The 19,819-nt window shown below is 39.7% G+C and overlaps 1 protein-coding gene across 1 annotated transcript in view; it reads left to right on the top strand.

The window, feature by feature from the left end:
- Positions 1-19,819, top strand: part of insra (insulin receptor a) — a 190,385-nt gene that overhangs the window by 112,660 nt on the left and 57,906 nt on the right. Inside the window, exons 4-5 of the mRNA XM_061978791.2 lie at positions 9,718-9,857; positions 9,951-10,095. Of these exons, the coding sequence (XP_061834775.1) occupies positions 9,718-9,857; positions 9,951-10,095 (285 nt within the window). The remainder of the gene's footprint in view (positions 1-9,717; positions 9,858-9,950; positions 10,096-19,819) is intronic.

Raw genomic sequence — 19,819 nt, forward strand, 5'->3', positions numbered from 1 at the left:
GGTAAGAGGCAGGGAGCGAACCTGCAACCCTCAGGTTTCTGGCACGGTTGCTCTACCCACTACGCCATGCCGCCCCCATGCCCCCAAAACATGTTTTATGGGCCAAAGCTTAAAAATCACTTAGGCATCTTCAGAATAGATCTGACTATCATTTAAAAAGGTTTCCCTTTAGGGCAGTGGTCCCTAACCACCGGGCCGGTACCGGTCCGTGGATCGATTGGTACCGGACCGCACAAGAAAAAAAAAAAAAAAAGAAAAACTTTTATAATTTTTTTATTAATTCAAAATAAAAAACACAAGATACACTTACAATTAATACACCAACCCAAAAAAACTCCCTCCCCCCATTTACACTCATGCCACCAGAACGCCTCCCTAGGGAGGTGTTTAGGGCACGTCCGACCGGTAGGAGGCCACGGGGAAGACCCAGGACACGTTGGGAAGACTATGTCTCCCGGCTGGCCTGGGAACGCCTCGGGGTCCCACAGGAAGAGCTGGACGAAGTGGCTTGGGAGAGGGAAGTCTGGGCTTCCCTGCTTAGGCTGCTGCCCCCGCGACCCGACCTCGGATAAGCGGAAGAAGATGGATGGCTGAATGGCATTAGACACCTTTTTACCTGCACGCTGCCTCCCGCCGTTTCTGACATCTACAAAGCAATTAGCTACCTGCTGCCACCTACTGATATGGAAGAGTATTACACGGTTACTCTGCCGAGCTCTAGACAGCACCGACACTCAACAACAACACATCATTTGCAGACTATAATTACTGCTTTGCAAAAAATATTTTTAACCCAAATAGGTGAAATTAGATCATCTCCCACGGCACACCAGACTGTACCTCACGACACACTAGTGTGCCGCGGCACAGTGGTTGAAAAACACTGGTTTAGTGTACATCAGGCTTTAAATCAGTGGCCTGCGTGGAGCTTCGCTTGACTCCGATATCAGCGGTTTGACTTCAAAATCGTACAAATGACCGAGTGCTGGGAATAAACAGTGTTGTGCTTGGCGGCGACGCTCAAAGTGCACATGTGGCACTGAAGAGGGATAGAGGTCAACATTGATTGTACGCTAAAGGAAAGATTTTTTTTTCCCTCCCAAGACATTCTTAGACTTGTTTTTTTTAAGGCCTCGCCGTTATGTAGATTGTTGTTTTAGCCGCCGTAATCTGTTATTAATCTCAAGCACAACACGGCCCTGGTCCACAATGCATGCCTTTGTTTTCTACTCATTACGCATTTAGACCTTGTGAAGAAGAAGTCACAGCCGTGAATAACATCACCAATTAGCTTTTACTCAGGCACACAACACAGAAGGGGAAAAGACGGCTTGCTTCTCTGCTTTGCTCAACAAGACAATTCTGTCCCCATAAAGTAGCCAGACCATACAATAACTCACCGCTGTTGTCTAGTCCTTGCTTCTAGGGCTGGGCGATATGGCCTTTTATTAATATCTCGATATTTTTAGGCCAATACACCATATATACAGTGGGGCAAAAAAGTATTTAGTCAGCCACCAATTGTGCAAGTTCTCCCACTTAAAATGATGACAGAGGTCTGTAATTTTCATCATAGGTACGTACCTTCAACTGTGAGAGACAGAATGTGAAAAAAAAAAATGAACGGGGGCCATGTATCGTGAGATTTTGAGCCAAAACCTCCTTCCGTCAGTGAGAACTTTGAAGATGAAACGTGGCTGGGTCTTCCAGCATGACAATGATCCCAAACACACCGCCCGGGCAACGAAGGAGTGGCTCCGTAAGAAGCATTTGAAAGTCCTGGAGTGGCCTAGCCAGTCTCCAGACCTCAACCCCATAGAAAATCTGTGGAGGGAGTTGAAAGTCCGTGTTGCTCGGCGACAGCCCCAAAACATCACTGCTCTCGAGAAGATCTGCATGGAGGAATGGGCCAAAATACCAGCTACTGTGTGTGCAAACCTGGTACAGACCTATAGTAATCGTTTGACCTCTGTAATATAACCTTTGTTGGCAATAACAAAGTATTGAGTTGAATTTTTGTTATAGACCAAATACTTATTTTCCACCATAATTTACAAATAAATTCTTTAAAAGTCCTGCAATGTGAATTCCTGGATTTTTTTTTCACATTCTGTCTCTCACAGTTGAAGTGTACCTATGATGAAAATTACAGACCTCTGTCATCATTTTAAGTGGGAGAATTTGCACAATCGGTGGCTGACTAAATACTTTTTTGCCCCACTGTATCTCCATATTTTGCCTTAGCCTTGAATGAACACTTGATGCATATAATCACAGCAGTATGATGATTCTATGTGTCTTCCAGTGACGTGCGGTGAGGTTGATGGCTGGTGAGGCACTGACTTCATCACAGTCAGATTTACAAACATATGAACCCTAAAGAGTATCTTATTCACCATTTGATTGGCAGCAGTTAACGGGTTATGTTTAAAAGCTCATACCAGCATTCTTCCCTGCTTGGCACTCAGCATCAAGGCTTGGAATTGGGGGTTAAATCACCAAAAATTATTCCCGGGCGCGGCGCCGCTGCTGCCCACTGCTCCCCTCACCTCCCAGGGGGTGATCAAGGGGATGGGTCAAATGCAGAGGACAAATGTCATTACACCTAGTGTGTGTGTGACAATCATTGGTACTTTAACTTAACTTTAACTTTACACATACAAACTGTAGCACACAAAAAAGCACATTTAATAAAAAAAAAACGTTATTATGGTCTTACCTTTACTTAGAAATGAAGTCCACAACTAAAGCCCTCACTTAAACTTTCCACGTGCAAGATTGAATCTATTTAAAAAAGTGTAACCGAGGGTTTATAAATGTCGCCTATACTGTATGAAACTACAAAATAACAAACACGGAGGCTACAGTTTACACGAGGACCACGTTATTTACCTTCTTTCAAAAACCTCCGCTCCACTACAACATGTCATCACTTCCGCTCTTGGCGCCTTCAAAATAAGAGCTCAAGGCATATACTGTATAACAGCGCATAACAGGAACTTAACATCACAAAGAGGAAAGCCCATAAAAATAGGTTACAAAAGTTATTTCATAAGAAGCCAAAAAGTGCAAAAACAGTAATGTTCATGTTGGAGGAGTTGTGAATTAGATACACCTGCAGTCTGCAGGTGTACCTAATGTTGTGGCCCTGCAGTCATTCACAACTCCTCCAACATTATTGTTTTTGCACTTTTTGGCTTCTTATGAAATAACTTTTTTAAATAGATTCAATCTTGCACGTAGAAAGTTTAAGTGTGGGCTTTAGTTGATATAACAATTCTACGGTGGGGGTGCAGGAGGCGGGATTACTGCGAGCCTCAGCCAGTGCGTCTTTTGCAGCCGTTTTATGATCGCTCAGCACAAGAAATACGTTACACACATACAGTTGTTGACAAAATACACTGTACATTATATACCTCAGCTAACTAAACTATGGAAATGTATAATATAATTCATATAGCAATACAGTCTCACTGCACAGCAGGCCAGCAGTTAGCCGAGTCCGTCCATGTTGAGGCACTGAGTGACGTGCCTCAACTGGCTGCTGTTCACCGCACCGCGTCTCTTCTCAGTATTTGAATGGCAAATGTGAAAATTCAGCGATTTTGAATAAAAATAATCTAAAACTGGTGAAGTTAAATGGAAAATAACTTTATAGTATAATCACTGCATACATATAACAATTTAATTAATTTTTTTTCTTTTTACATTTTTTTTCTTTCCATGATGGCAGGTGAGGCCCCGCCTCACCTGCCTCTACTGACTGCACGTCACTGGTGTCTACATTAAAACCTTCTTCTTCATACTGCATTCATATATGCTACTTTTAAACTTTCATGCAGAGAGGGAAATCACAACTAAGTCAATTTAGCAAAAGTGTATTTATTAAACAGTTATTAAGCAGTGGGACAAACATTCATGTCATTTCCAAAACAGAAAGTGCAAGATTGTCAGAGACATTTTAAAACAAGCTATTAGTGCACTTTTGTGCATGATGTCACTAAGATGACTTATCAAAACAACACTAGATTAAAGTGCACTTTTTGTACAGAACGCCACTACAAGGTTCAAACCCCGATGACATCTATTAAACAGACAAGAAGCAAGGAATTAAACAGAGACAGGATTCAATTTAGCTCAATGAGGAGAGTGCGTAGACCGTAGGGTATTTTACTTGAACTAAGCAAAATTATCTGCCAATAGAACAAGAAAATTTGGCTTGTCAAAACTTTCCAAAACAAGTCAAATTAGCTAACTTCAATGAACCCCAAAATACCTTAAAATAAGTATATTCTCACTAATAACAAGTGCACTTTTCTTGGTAGAAAAAACAATTATGAGACCTTTTTTCTCAATATGTTGAAAAATATTCTTAAATGAAGTAAATGCTAGTGCCATTATCTTGACATCATGATATGCGCTCGGCATTACATTTCTTGCATTTTCCCATCGATAAAATGACATCATCGCGCCAAGTGCGTGCTCTTTCAGTCAATTAATGCGCAAGGAATATAAATATATACATATATATATACTGTATATATATTTACAGCCCGGCCCCCGACCAAATTTTAATTGTAATTTTGAAGAATTTATCTGAATGTGCATGAACTATTTCTGTTCAAAATAGTTAGAAATGTTAAATGTTTAAATATTAACTGTCAGTTTACTGTACTGTGCCAACTGTACTAATATATGAGTACCTATTTTCTATTGTTTCATTGAAAATAAAACAGCAAAGTCCATTTGGCTGTCATCTGTTTTAATTATGAGACACAATTGTGTCAAAGTCATGATTTTTTTTTCATGCTTGAAATAAGAAATGATGACTTTAAAAAAGTAGTTTTATACTTGTGAGTGTTGATGACACAGCTTTGCAACACTTGATATTCTAGTTTCAAGCATGTTTTACTCAATATAGGTCATCAAATCTCAGCAACAAGCTGTAATATCTTACTGAGATCATTTAGGAGCAAAACACTTAAAACAAGTAAAACACTAACATAAAATCTGCTTAGTGAGAAGAATTATCTTATCAGACAGAAAATAAGCAAATATCACCCTTATTTGACATATTTCATCTTACTGAGATTTCCGTTTTTGCAGTGTTTAGGAAATAATTTCATACGAAGAACACACAGAGCTGCACCCGTCTACGCTGGGGGACGTGTTATAAAAACATCTTTCATAAGCCAGGTGCTTGTGGTTAGTCAAAAGTGTTAAAAATCAAGCTTATAGTGAATCATGTTTCACACTCACATCCATCACCCGGCGTCAAGTTCTGTCAAGTTGGGAGCAGACGGCTGGAGTGAGAGACAGAGCGAAATAAAGGACCTTCAAAGCAGAAATGTCAGACAAACACATCTAATGGGCAGCTAATGGGCTTGATATTTCTCACAGGATGTTGATGGAGGGCGAGAGCATATTTAAGAGGCGGATAAGGAGCATGGCATCGCCGTCGTTTCCACGGTGATCCCTCCCATTACCTACTTCAGCGCGCGCCTTGTGTTGTTAGCGTTACCAGAGTTGTGTGCAGTGTTTGTATGAACTTTGCCTCACAAAACCAGACGGTTTATTACAGGATAACACAAGGCGGTGTTTAGCGCATATTGCCATCCTTGTATCCTCAAAAGTCACACAAAAGTGAGTACCGTATTTTTCTGACTATAATTTGCAGTTTTTTTCATAGTTTGCGATTTATATATGTTTTTTTCCTTCTTTATTATGCATTTTCGGCAGGTGCGACTTATACTCCGGTGCGACTTATACTCTGAAAAATACGGTACATTCACATTTCAGCAAGCATTTGTATTACGGTAAAGAGGTAAATAGTCAAGAAAGATAGATGTGCTTTGAGTTAGGGATGTCCCGATCCAGGTTTTTGCACTTCCGATCCGATACCGATATTGTTTTTGCACTTCCAATCCGATACCGATACTGACCGATACTGGCCTATCCGAGCATGTATTAAAGTTTAAAGTTATTTAGCCTACTTAGTTGTCAGAATCATGTTGAAAAGGGTTTTAGTACTCTTGATAACAACTAGCCAGCTGAATTAGGGGAGTTTGAATAATACACAATGGTTGGTAACAAGAAACTGACCTGTTTATTCAAGGATAAACACAAAATAGACAAAATTATACATGACAAACAGAAATGGCATCATTGAACTAGGGCTGGGCGATATGGCCTTTTTTTAATATTGCAATATTTTAAGGCCATATTGCGATACACAATATATATCTCGATATTTTGCCTTAGCCTTGAATGAACACTTGATGCATATAATCACAGCAGTATGATGATTCTTTGTGTTTTGATTGATTGATTGAGACTTTTATTAGTAGGTTGCACAGTGAAGTACATATTCCGTACAATTGACCACTAAATGGTAGCGCCCGAATAAGTTTTTCAACTTGTTTAAGTCGGGGTCCACTTAAATTGATTCATGATACAGATATATACTATCAGATATATACTATCATCATAATACAGTCATCACACAAGATAATCACATTGAATTATTTACATTATTTATAATCCAGACAGCCAAAAGAGTTTGATATGAGAATAAATCTAAAGTTAAAATATAGGGTAGAAATGCATCCATTTGCAGGAAATGTAGTCTTGATTTTCAACATTTTCTTTTAAGGCTTGCATGTCTACATTAAAACATTCTTCTTCATAATGCATTAATATATGCTACTTTTAAACTTTCATGCAGAGAAGGAAATCACAACTAAAAAAATCACTAATTTTTTCATACGGTGTTGATCTGGAAATTTTTGCCTCTGCATTTTGATGGTGTGGACGTGTGGCACCGAACGGAGATAAGCGTCTCGACAGACGTTATAATATTTGAACAATGATGACGAAAACTGTTTTCTCTGTCGTGTCCGTGTGTCGAAAATTGTTATGCGCTTATTTTTTTTATTTCATTTTTTGCGTGGCATATAATTGCTATGCGCAGAGGACGCTTAAACAGTGCTCAATTGCACAAGCGCGCACCTTAGAGAGAACGTTGGTCACACGGCTGCGCTAGCATCACAGCTAACGTTAGCCATGCTGCTACCTCTCTGCTCGGGGAGGACGTATACGTATGTGACGTATGACGTGACAGTATGTGACGTATGACGTGGCAGTATGTGACGTGTGTAAGAAGGTGCGCTTGCTGTCTGTGAGAGGGAGAGACAGGAAAGAGTGAGAAGAGCCTGTCGTGTAATGCCAGCAGCTAAAAGCAACTTCGTGAGAATCCACAGACCTGTGGATGTGTTGAAGGTGTGCTGGAAAATGCGGAACGGAAATTATGGAGCAGCAGAAAAGTGGAATGTATTATTTAAATAGGTGCGTTGGAAAACACGGAGCGGAGTTGGGGTTTTTTAACTGGATCTGGATCGGCATTTTCCCATGCCTTGCCGATACGCAATTTTTTGCAAATATCGGCGACTGATCCGATCCAAATATCGGATCGGGACATCCCTACTTTGAGTACACTGCAAAAAGTCAGTGTTCAAAAACAAGGAGAAAAAAAGACAAAAATGAGTGTTACCATATTTTCCGCACTATAAGGCGCACCGGATTATAAGGCGCACCTTCAATGAATGGGTCTGTTTAAAGGCTAGAGTATACAAATGAGTTTTAAGATGGGACTTAAATGCTTCTACTGAGGTAGCATCTCTAACTGTTACCGGGAGGGCATTCCATAGTACTGGAGCCCCAATAGAAAACGCTCTATAGCCCGCAGACTTTTTTGGGCTCTGGGAATCACTAATAAGCATCTTGCTCAGCGCAGGTGCAAAATTGCAACATGCTAGTTTAGCCGCTCCTAAAACAACTATCAGGATTTCCATCCATCCATCCATTTTGTACCGCTTGTCTCTTTCGGGGTAGCGGGGGATGCTGGAGCCTATCTCAGCTGCATTCGGGCGGAAGGCGGGGTACACCCGTTTCCTTAAGAATTTCCATGTCCTGTGCACTCCTTAGCTACACTTGCCTTCTTTTGGCATTGAATACATCTTACCTGCACACCGTCTCCTGCCACTGCATCTTAGAGTCACAGCTACCTCGACCATCCCTTGACGTAACTATCTACTAAACAGACAAGAAGCAAGGAATCATGCAGAGACAGAGTTCAATTTGGCTCAATGAGGAGAGACGTTTGGGGCTGCACACTCAGTTACAATCTCCCACCGCGCTCTTTAAGGCACAGCCCCACGTGCTCCTCTATTTATTTGGGAGGTCCCTGGTTACATCACTGAGGCTGCTTCTGAAGGAAGGGGGGGTAATTTCAGCAGCCCCAGTTGGACACAATATATGATTATTCAGTAGGGGTGTAACGATACGTGTATTGGTATTGAACTGTTTCGGTACGGGGGTTTTGGTTCGGTTCGGAGGTGTACCGAACGAGTTTCCACACGGACATATTAAGTAGTGTAACGGACGTTGTGTAAACAATGCACACCGAGGCACAACACACAGCATGCTAGCAGCTAACGGGCTAGGATAGACTGACCATACGTCCTCTTTTCACCGGACATGTCCTCTTTTGCAGAGCTGTCAGGGCGGAGTTTCTTAAATGCCTCAAATGTCCGGCATTTTGAGTTAGGGTTGCGTGTATTTTCAATGTACGTTCAGGGTTAAGAAGGGGTTAAAAACAAAACAAACAGCAGCATTGGTGAGGGAGGGGCAGAGACAGAGAGAGAGACAGAGAGAGAGTTATGATAAACGCGCATGCGTCACCAGGCTCTGCTTTTTATCCATAGATTTATCACATTTAATTTTTTATTATCTATAGCAGGTGTGTCAAAAGTGTGCCCCGGAGGCCATTTGCGGCCCACAGCTAATGTTTTAAAGGCCCACGGCACATTCTAAAAATACTATTAAAATAAACAAAAACATAATAAAAGTGAAATAAAAAATCTTAAAGGTTAAATGTAATTTAGAAAAAGTTGCAATGTTGACTAATAAAACCAAGCTGTTTTTTTTGTCTTTCAAACTGTCATTGCTCAAAACATAATATTGAATCAAAATCAATGTTATTATGAATTATTGACCTATCCAAGGTTCCGATTACTTCACATCAAATATTCCACTAAGAAAAATATTTTTGGTGGAAGATTTTGCAAATTTGGTAAATAAATAACCCAAAAATGTATATTTTGTTGTTTTCTTACTGTACCGAAAATGAACCGAACCGTGACCTCTAAACCGAGGTACGTACCGAACCGAAATTGTTGTGTACCGTTACACCCCTAATAATCCCAATAAACATCTGTTTAGTATTTTAACATAAAAGTGTTTGATTGTGAGGCATTAAAAGCCACAAAATGCAACGGGTCCATCAGACCCACAAACGCTGGCTGAGTAACAACAATATGAACGTTGCACGGAAAATTTCTCTGCCAGTTTCTGCATCCCACAGGGATTCTTCTTTCGTGTTTCTGCACCTGCGGTTGCAACATTGTTTGTCAACACTGTCTGCTCTCATTTTCTCGCACATTTGACCCTCTGATGTTCTGTGTACCTACACTCTAATTATTAACGAGACAACTCGCAATGGAAGATTACAAGTTGTGTGCCCTTGCACAGATAGAAAAGTACAACTTCAGCACAATTGATAATAACTATAGCAACGGCCTTTAAGCATAAGAGTCGTGTGATAACTTACACATAATTATTCTAACAGTAACACTGGGTTTTGTTTCTTTGTTCCTGAAGGCTGAACTGTACGCCATGTGCCGGCCTCTGTCCGAAGGTGTGTATGGGCCTGAAAATTGTGGACTCCATCACTGCGGCGCAGGCTCTGAGAGGCTGCACCATCCTTAACGGCAGTCTGGTTATCAACCTGCGCGGAGGAAGTAAGCGTGTCCTTGTTGCAGGAGTGTCTATTTTTTCCCATCGCAAAGCAAAAGGGTGAATCTGACGGTGGTGTGTTTTGTGTTTTGCCACAGACAACATAGCGGCAGAACTGGAGTCCAGTCTGGGCCAGCTGGAGGAGATCACGGGCTACATGACGGTGCGGCGGTCCTACGCCCTCGTCTCCCTGTCTTTCTTCCGCAAGCTCCGTGTTATCCGCGGGGAGGAAACGGAAATCGGGTGAGGCCGCAAATTTAACCCCGAGTGTCCTTGCCATGCCTCTTATGAATGCAGAAGGGATCATCTTGCAGCCACATCAGGGTTGTGCAATATACCGTATTTTTCGGAGTATAAGTCGCTCCGGAGTATAAGTCGCACCGGCCGAAAATGCATAGTAAAGAAGGAAAAAAAACATATATAAGTCTCACTGGAGTATAAGTCGCATTTTTTGGGGAAATGTATTTGATAAAAGCCAACACCAAGAATAGACATTTGAAAGGCAATTTAAAATAAATCAAGAATAGTGAACAACAGGCTGAATAAGTGTACGTTATATGAGGCATAAATAACCAACTGGTATGTTAACGTAACATATTATGGTAAGAGTCATTCAAATAACTATAACATATAGAACATGCTATACGTTTACCAAACAATCTGCTAAAACATGAAATCTTATACGTCTAGTCTCTTACGTGAATGAGATCAATAATATTATAATGTGTTAATCATTTCACACATAAGTCGCTCCTGAGTGTAAGTCGCACCCCCGGCCAAACTATGAAAAAAACTGCGACTTATAGTCCGAAAAATACGGTATGCAATACTTGATGGAGCGGTTAAAAATATTATAATACATGTTGATGACACATTTTTGCTGTGTGCTGTAAATTTGATAAGAGTATGACCGCATACTCCATACTTGCCAACCTTAAGACCTCCGATTTCGGGAGGTGGGGGGTGGGGGTGGTCGGGGTGGGACAGGGGCGTGGTTGGGGGTGGGGCTAAAAGGGGAGGAGTATATTTACAGCTAGAATTCACCAAGTCAAGTATTTCATATATATACAGGTAAAAGCCAGTAAATTAGAATATTTTGAAAAACTTGATTTATTTCAGTAATTGCATTCAAAAGGTGTAACTTGTACATTATATTTATTCATTGCACACAGACTGATGCATTCAAATGTTTATTTCATTTAATTTTGATGATTTGAAGTGGCAACAAATGAAAATCCAAAATTCCGTGTGTCACAAAATTAGAATATTACTTAAGGCTAATACAAAAAAGGGATTTTTAGAAATGTTGGCCAACTGAAAAGTATGAAAATGAAAAATATGAGCATGTACAATACTCAATACTTGGTTGGAGCTCCTTTTGCCTCAATTACTGCGTTAATGCGGCGTGGCATGGAGTCGATGAGTTTCTGGCACTGCTCAGGTGTTATGAGAGCCCAGGTTGCTCTGATAGTGGCCTTCAACTCTTCTGCGTTTTTGGGTCTGGCATTCTGCATCTTCCTTTTCACAATACCCCACAGATTTTCTATGGGGCTAAGGTCAGGGGAGTTGGCGGGCCAATTTAGAACAGAAATACCATGGTCCGTAAACCAGGCACGGGTAGATTTTGCGCTGTGTGCAGGCGCCAAGTCCTGTTGGAACTTGAAATCTCCATCTCCATAGAGCAGGTCAGCAGCAGGAAGCATGAAGTGCTGTGGACCGACACCAGCAGATGACATGGCACCCCAAACCATCACTGATGGTGGAAACTTTACACTAGACTTCAGGCAACGTGGATCCTGTGCCTCTCCTGTCTTCCTCCAGACTCTGGGACCTCGATTTCCAAAGGAAATGCAAAATTTGCATGGTTGGGTGATGGTTTGGGGTGCCATGTCATCTGCTGGTGTCGGTCCACTCTGCTTCCTGAGATCCAGGGTCAACGCAGCCGTCTACCAGCAAGTTTTAGAGCACTTCATGCTTCCTGCTGCTGACCTGCTGACAGTCTGTGTGCAATGAATAAATATAATGTACAAGTTACACCTTTTGAATGCAATTACTGAAATAAATCAAGTTTTTCAAAATATTCTAATTTACTGGCTTTTACCTGTATGTATATATATATATATATATATATATATATATATATATATAAGAAATACTTGACGTTCAGTGAATTATAGCTATATATATATATATATATATATATATATAATAAAATAAATACTTGAATTTCAGTGTTCATTTATTTACACATATACACACACATAACACTCATCTACTCATTGTTGAGTTAAGGGTTAAATTGTCCATCCTTGTTCTATTCTCTGTCACTATTTTTCTAACCATGCTGAACACCCTCTCTGATGATGCATTGCTGTGTGGCACGCACAAAAGTGCTTTCATCAAATGCACTAGATGGCAGTATTGTCCTTTTTAAGAGTGTCACAACATTGCTGTTTACGGCAGACGAACTGCTTTACGGTAGACAAAAAAGTGACTGCTGTTGTTGTGTGTTGTTGCCACGCTGGGAGGACGTTAATGAAACTGCCTAACAATAAACCCACATAAGAAACCAAGAACTCGCCCTCCATCATTCTATAGTTATAACGTGATTGGGCAGGTACGCTTTTTTATATTGTGGAGGACCTGAGTCCGTCTGAATTTCGGGAGATTTTCGGGAGAAAATTTGTCCCGGGAGGTTTTCGGGAGAGGCGCTGAATTTAGGGAGTCTCCCGGAAAATCCGGGAGGGTTGGCAAGTATGGCATACTCACACTGCAAAAAGTCAGTGTTCAAAAACAAGGGAAAAAAATACAAAAATGAGGGGTATTTTATTTGAACTGAGCAAAATTATCTGCCAATAGAACAAGAAAATTCGGCTTGTCAAGACTTTTCAAAACAAGTAAAATTAGCTAACTTCAATGAACCGCAAAATAGCTTAAAATAAGTATATTCTCACTAATAACAAGTGCACTTTTCTTGGTAGAAAAAAAAGAGACCTTTTTGCTCAATATGTGGAAAAATATTCTTAAATTAATTATCTTGACATAATGATATGCCCTCGGCATCATGATTGTTTTTTTCATGCTTGAAATAAGAAATGATTACTTAAAAAAAGTAGTTTTATACTTGTGAGTGTTGATGACACAGCTTTGCAACACTTGATATTCTAGTTTCAAGCATGTTTTACTCAATATAGGTCATCAAATCTCAGCAACAAGCTGTAATATCTTACTGACATCATTTAGGAGCAAAACCCTTAAAACAAGTAAAACACTCTAACATAAAATCTGCTTAGTGAGAAGAATTATCTTATCAGACAGAAAATAAGCAAATATCACCCTTATTTGACATATTTCATCTTACTTAGATTTCACTTTTTGCAGTGAAAAGTATTCATCCAAAAAAGTGTTTATATATTTACTTGCATGACAAAATATGTCACTGTCCTATTTCTGCATGGAGCGTTTAGGGGGCCACTTTTCCAGAATATTCTTATTTTGTAAATTCCGGACAACCAGTGTCCTCTACAGTAGACATGTATTTTGTCAAATTTACAGAGGTTTTTTTTTTTTGGCGAAAAAGCTAGTCGAAGATCATCTATATGACAGCACTCTCGTGTTTTTAATAATCTGCTGCAAAAATGTGAGTCTCTGACATGTTTTTTTTTAACTGAACCAGTTGACTAGCCCACGTAATGAAATAGAGTGGACCTAAAATGGAACCTTGAGGAACACCACTAGTATAACTAAATAAGTTGAACAAAGGACTGCACTGCAAAAAGTCAGTGTTCAAAAAGAAGAAGAAAAAAATACAAAAATGAGGGGTATTTTATTTGAACTAAGCAAAATTATCTGTCAGTAGAACAAGAAAATTCAGCTTGTCAAGATTTTCCAAAACAAGTCAAATTAGCTAACCTCAATGAACCGCAAAATAGCTTAAAATAAGTATATTCTCACTAATAACAAGTGCACTTTTCTTGGTAGAAAAAAAAGAGACCTTTTTGCTCAATATGTGGAAAAATATTCTTAAATTAATTTTCTTGACATAATGATATGCCTTCGGCATCATAATTGTTTTTTTCATGCTTGAAGTAAGAAATGATTACTTAAAAAAAGTAGTTTTCTACTTGTGAGTGTTGATGACACAGCTTTGCAACACTTGATATTCTAGTTTCAAGCATGTTTTACTCAATATAGGTCATCAAATCTCAGCAACAAGCTGTAATATCTTACTGACATCATTTAGGAGCAAAACCCTTAAAACAAGTAAAACACTCTAACATAAAATCTGCTTAGTGAGAAGAATGATCTTATCAGACAGAAAATAAGCAAATATCACCCTTATTTGACATATTTCATCTTACTTAGATTTCACTTTTTGCAGTGAAAAGTATTCATCCAAAAAAGTGTTTATATATTTACTTGCATGACAAAATATGTCACTGTCCTATTTCTGCATGGAGCGTTTAGGGGGCCACTTTTCCAGAATATTCTTATTTTGTAAATTCCGGACAACCAGTGTCCTCTACAGTAGACATGTATTTTGTCAAAGTTACAGAGGGTTTTTTTTTTTGGCGAAAAAGCTAGTCAAAGATCATCTATATGACAGCACTCTTGTGTTTTTAAGAATCTGCTGCAAAAATGTAAGTCTCTGACATGTTTTTTTTTAACTGAACCAGTTGACTAGCCCACGTAATGAAATAGAGTGGACCTAAAATGGAACCTTGAGGAACACCACTAGTATAACTAAATAAGTTGAACAAAGGACTGCACTGCAAAAAGTCAGTGTTCAAAAAGAAGAAGAAAAAAATACAAAAATGAGGGGTATTTTATTTGAACTAAGCAAAATTATCTGTCAGTAGAACAAGAAAATTCAGCTTGTCAAGATTTTCCAAAACAAGTCAAATTAGCTAACCTCAATGAACCGCAAAATAGCTTAAAATAAGTATATTCTCACTAATAACAAGTGCACGTTTCTTGGTAGAAAAAAAAGAGACCTTTTTGCTCAATATGTGGAAAAATATTCTTAAATTAATTTTCTTGACATAATGATATGCCTTCGGCATCATAATTGTTTTTTTCATCCTTGAAGTAAGAAATGATTACTTAAAAAAAGTAGTTTTCTACTTGTGAGTGTTGATGACACAGCTTTGCAACACTTGATATTCTAGTTTCAAGCATGTTTTACTCAATATAGGCCATCAAATCTCAGCAACAAGCTGTAATATCTTACTGACATCATTTAGGAGCAAAACCCTTAAAACAAGTAAAACACTCTAACATAAAATCTGCTTAGTGAGAAGAATTATCTTATCAGACAGAAAATAAGCAAATATCACCCTTATTTGACATATTTCATCTTACTTAGATTTCACTTTTTGCGGTGAAAAGTATTCATCCAAAAAAGTGTTTATATATTTACTTGCATGACAAAATATGTCACTGTCCTATTTCTGCATGGAGCGTTTAGGGGGCCACTTTTCCAGAATATTCTTATTTTGTAAATTCCGGACAACCAGTGTCCTCTACAGTAGACATGTATTTTGTCAAAGTTACAGAGGTTTGGTTTTTTTTGGCGAAAAAGCTAGTCAAAGATCATCTATATGACAGCACTCTCGTGTTTTTAAGAATCTGCTGCAAAAATGTAAGTCTCTGACATGTTTTTTTTTAACTGAACCCGCAGGCCACCAGTTGAATAGCCCACGTAATGAAATAGAGTGGACCTAAAGTGGAACCTTGAGGAACACCACTAGTATAACTAAATAAGTTGAACAAAGGACTACACTGCAAAAAGTCAGTGTTTAAAAACAAGAAAAAAATATACAAAAATGAGGGGTATTTTATTTGAACTAAGCAAAATTATCTGCCAATAGAACAAGAAAATTCAGCTTGTCAAGACTTTCCAAAACAAGTCAAATTAGCTAACTTCAATGAACCCAGAAATAGCTTAAAATAAGTATATTCTCACTAATAACAAGTGCACTTTTCTTGGTAGAAAAAAAAAAGAGACCTTTTTGCTCAATATGTTGAAAAATATTATTACATTAAGTAGATCAGTGATCCTCAACAGGCGGACCGCGGTCCATGTCCGGACCCAGCGACGTGTCCGTCCGGAACCAGCACGAATTATAGTAAAAAAATAAAAAATAAAAAATAAAAAAAAAGTTTTTTTTTGTTTTTTTTTTTTATTATTATAATTATAATTATTATAAAAAATATAATAATTGTATTCATCTGTGAGTTATCGCTAGCGCAAGTCAACGTTCTTCGTTGTTTTTAGTCAAATATCTCCATGTTTCGTTTACACTTCTCGTGTCTCACTCACTCCGTCCCTCTCTCTCTCTCTCTCTCTCTCGCTCTCTCTGAGAGAGAGCGAGAGAGAGAGAGAGCGAGAGAACGCCACTCTGATTGGCTAATTCCGGGGTATGGGTTGTCATCTCGATCACAACGACGCGCTGATAGGCTGTTACCACCTGGGTCATACACATGTGCAGTGCACAGTGCATGGAACCTTTCGCTGCAGGCACACAGTTGTCTCGTATCGCTACTTCGCTAACTGTTCACTCGTCAGTCACTGAATGTGAATCAAATCACAATGGCATGCTCCAAGTTGGCTCAGGCTGGTAAAAGAAAGGTGGACAGGGAAAACCGACGTTTCAAGGAAGAATGGACAGAGCAATATGTTTTCATCCTACCTATTGCAAGTACCAGACCATTGTGTCTAATATGCAACAGTACTGTTGCTCTGGTGAAAAGTGAAAATCTGAAACGTCACTATCTGAAAGAGCACCGCGAATTTGAAGAGACATTTCCTCATGATTCAGAGCTAAGAAAAAAAGAAATCACGAGGCTGAAAAAGTCATATGAAACATCAAGCAAGATTTGTGTTAAATCTATGACACAACAACAAATAGCAACAGAGCAGTAACGTGCGGTGAGGTTGATGGCTGGTGAGGCACTGACTTCATCACAGTCAGATTTACAAACATATGAACCCTAAAGAGTATCTTATTCACCATTTGATTGGCAGCAGTTAACGGGTTATGTTTAAAAGCTCATACCAGCATTCTTCCCTGCTTGGCACTCAGCATCAAGGCTTGGAATTGGGGGTTAAATCACCAAAAATGATTCCCGGGCGCAGCGCCACTGCTGCCCACTGCTCCCCTCACCTCCCAGGGTGTGATCAAGGGATGGGTCAAATGCAGAGGACACATTTTTTCAAAGTTCTTATTTATTTTTGTTTCAAAGAAAATATTTCATGTATTTTATTGGATATTTATTTTATTTTTGTTAATTTTAAGAAAATGTTAAACTACTTACCTCCTGCTACTATATAAGCTTGACCGATAATAAACGGACCCAGCCTGTTTAAAAAAAAAACATTTGTGGACCTTCAAGATTTGTACTTGAGGACCCCTGAAGTAGATGCTAGTGCCATTATCTTGACATAATGATATGCACTAACTTAGGGAGTGGATGCAAATTTTATCGAGATTTTACAGAACGCTCCCGCTGGAATTTGACCTGCATCATGCGACGTCGTCGTTCATCATTTTAACAATAAACTGAAATCAACTTTGGACTCAGTAGCTCCACTTTTAACAAAAACAATCGAAACAAAACCTACACCTCGGTGGAGAAACAACGAACAATTACGTCAGTTATAAAGAAATTGTAACAATACATGATCAAATTGTACGTCAACAACTCAAGACCTACACTAACACAGTCAAACAGGCCAGAATTCAACATTTCTCACAACTCATCACAGACCATAAAAGAAACCTCCGGTTCTTCTTCTCCACTTTTTTTTATTTTAACAAGTACGAAATTTAATAAAGCTTTGAAAACACCCTCAGGCGCCTTTTGCAAGGACTTTGCAGACCTTTTCAGAACCAAGATGAAAGACATCAGATCTGGTCTCCAAACACAACAAGTTTTATCTGCTGACACACCTGATCTGTTGTCCTTGCCTGAGGAAACACTCGGTCGACTTTTCTCCCAAGTAAACCCAACAACCTGCCCTTTGGATCCAATCCCCACATCACTTTTTCACTCATTTGTTGGATTCTTTGAGGAGCAACTTTTAAATATTATGAACTCCGGCTTATTAGTGATTCTCAGAGCCCAAAAAAAGTCTGTGGGCTGTAGAGCGTTTTCTATTCGGGCTCCAGCACTATGGAATGCCCTCCCGGTAACAGTTAGAGATGCTACCTCAGTAGAAACATTTAAGTCCCATCTCAAAACTCATTTGTATACTCTAGCCTTTGAATAGCCCCCCTTTTTTAGACCAGTTGATCTGCCGTTTCTTTTCTTTTCTCCTCTGTTCCCCCCTATCCCTTGTGGAAGGGGAGACACACAGATCCGGTGGCCATGGATGGGGTGCTGGCTGTCCGGGGTCGGGACCCGGGGTGAACCGCTCGCCTGTATATCGGTTGGGAACATCTCTGCGCTGCTGACCCGTCTCCGCTCGGGATGGTTTCCTGCTGACCCCACTGTGGACTGGACTCTTACTATTATGTTGGATCCACTATGGACTGGACTCTCACAATATTATGTCAGACCCACTCGACATCCATTGCTTTCGGTCTCCCCTAGAGGGGGTGGGGGGTTACCCACATATGCGGTCCTCTCCAAGGTTTCTCATAGTCATTCACATCGACGTCCCACTGGGGTGAGTTTTTCCTTGCTCTTATGTGGGCTTTGTACCGAGGATGTCGTTGTGGCTTGTGCAGCCCTTTGAGACACTTGTGATTTAGGGCTATATAAATAAACATTGATTGATTGATTGATTGATTTAACACATATAGTTAATATTGTTAACAAGTTAAAGGTGTTTAAAGATAATACAAGCATGTTTAATACATATAGATTCCTTTCTTTCATGAAGACAAGAATATAAGTTGGTGTATTACCTGATTCTGATGACTTGCATTGATAGGAATCAGACAGTAGTGCTGATAATGTGCGCATTTTCAAATGGAGGAGAAAAAAAGTCCTCCTTTCTGTCCAATACCACATGAAAGTGGTTGGTTTTTGGCATCTTATTTGTCCAGCTTCCGTACTCCTTTGTATACACTTTACAAGAAATACATTGTCGGCAAACTCCGTAGCTTGCTAGCTTGTGCACGCCAGCTTTCTGAGACTCTTATTTTGTTAGCGCAACTGTGCAACTGTGCAGTCGGTCTTTGGAGTTTTGACGACAGGTACGGCGCCAGAGTCTGTTGAAATAAAGTGTTTCTTGCCTTCCAGTCGCTAATTTTAATGAGCTGGCAGCAGCCAGCGTCATCTCAGAAGACCCTCGGGTGCCGTGAATGTCAATCAAGTGACGAAAGTGACGTCATAGTGAAGATTTATGATCGCTCATTTTTAGGACTATTTTTTTAATGCCTGGCTGGCGATCGACTGACACACCCTCCGAGATCGACCGGTAGCTCGCGATCGACGTAATGAGCACCCCTGCATTAAACAATGTAACAAGGTTTTCCAAAATAAATCAACTCAAGTTATGGAAAAAAAATGCCAACATGGCACTGCCATATTTATTATTGAAGTCACAAAGTGCATTATTTTTTTTAACATGCCTCAAAACAGCAGCTTGGAATTTGGGACATGCTCTCCCTGAGAGAGCATGAGGAGATTGAGGCGGGCAGGGTTGGGAGGGGGACGGGGTTTTGGTAGGAGATAGCGGGGGGTGTATATTGTAGCGTCCCGGAAGAGTTAGTGCTGCGAGGGCTTCTGGGTATTTGTTCTGTTGTGTTACGGTGCGGATGTTCTCCCGAAATGTGTTTGTCATTCTTGTTTGGTGTGGGTTCACAGTGTGGCGCATATTTGTAACAGTGTTAGATTAGATTTATTGGTCCCCTTGGGGAAATTCATTGTCACTGCCGTACATTTAAACACTAGACATTACACATTACACATCACACAAAAAAAAATAACAAAAAGACATCATACATGACTAACACAC

Source organism: Nerophis lumbriciformis, linkage group LG19 (assembly GCF_033978685.3).
Source record: "Nerophis lumbriciformis linkage group LG19, RoL_Nlum_v2.1, whole genome shotgun sequence".
NCBI classification, from domain to species: Eukaryota; Metazoa; Chordata; class Actinopteri; order Syngnathiformes; family Syngnathidae; genus Nerophis; species Nerophis lumbriciformis.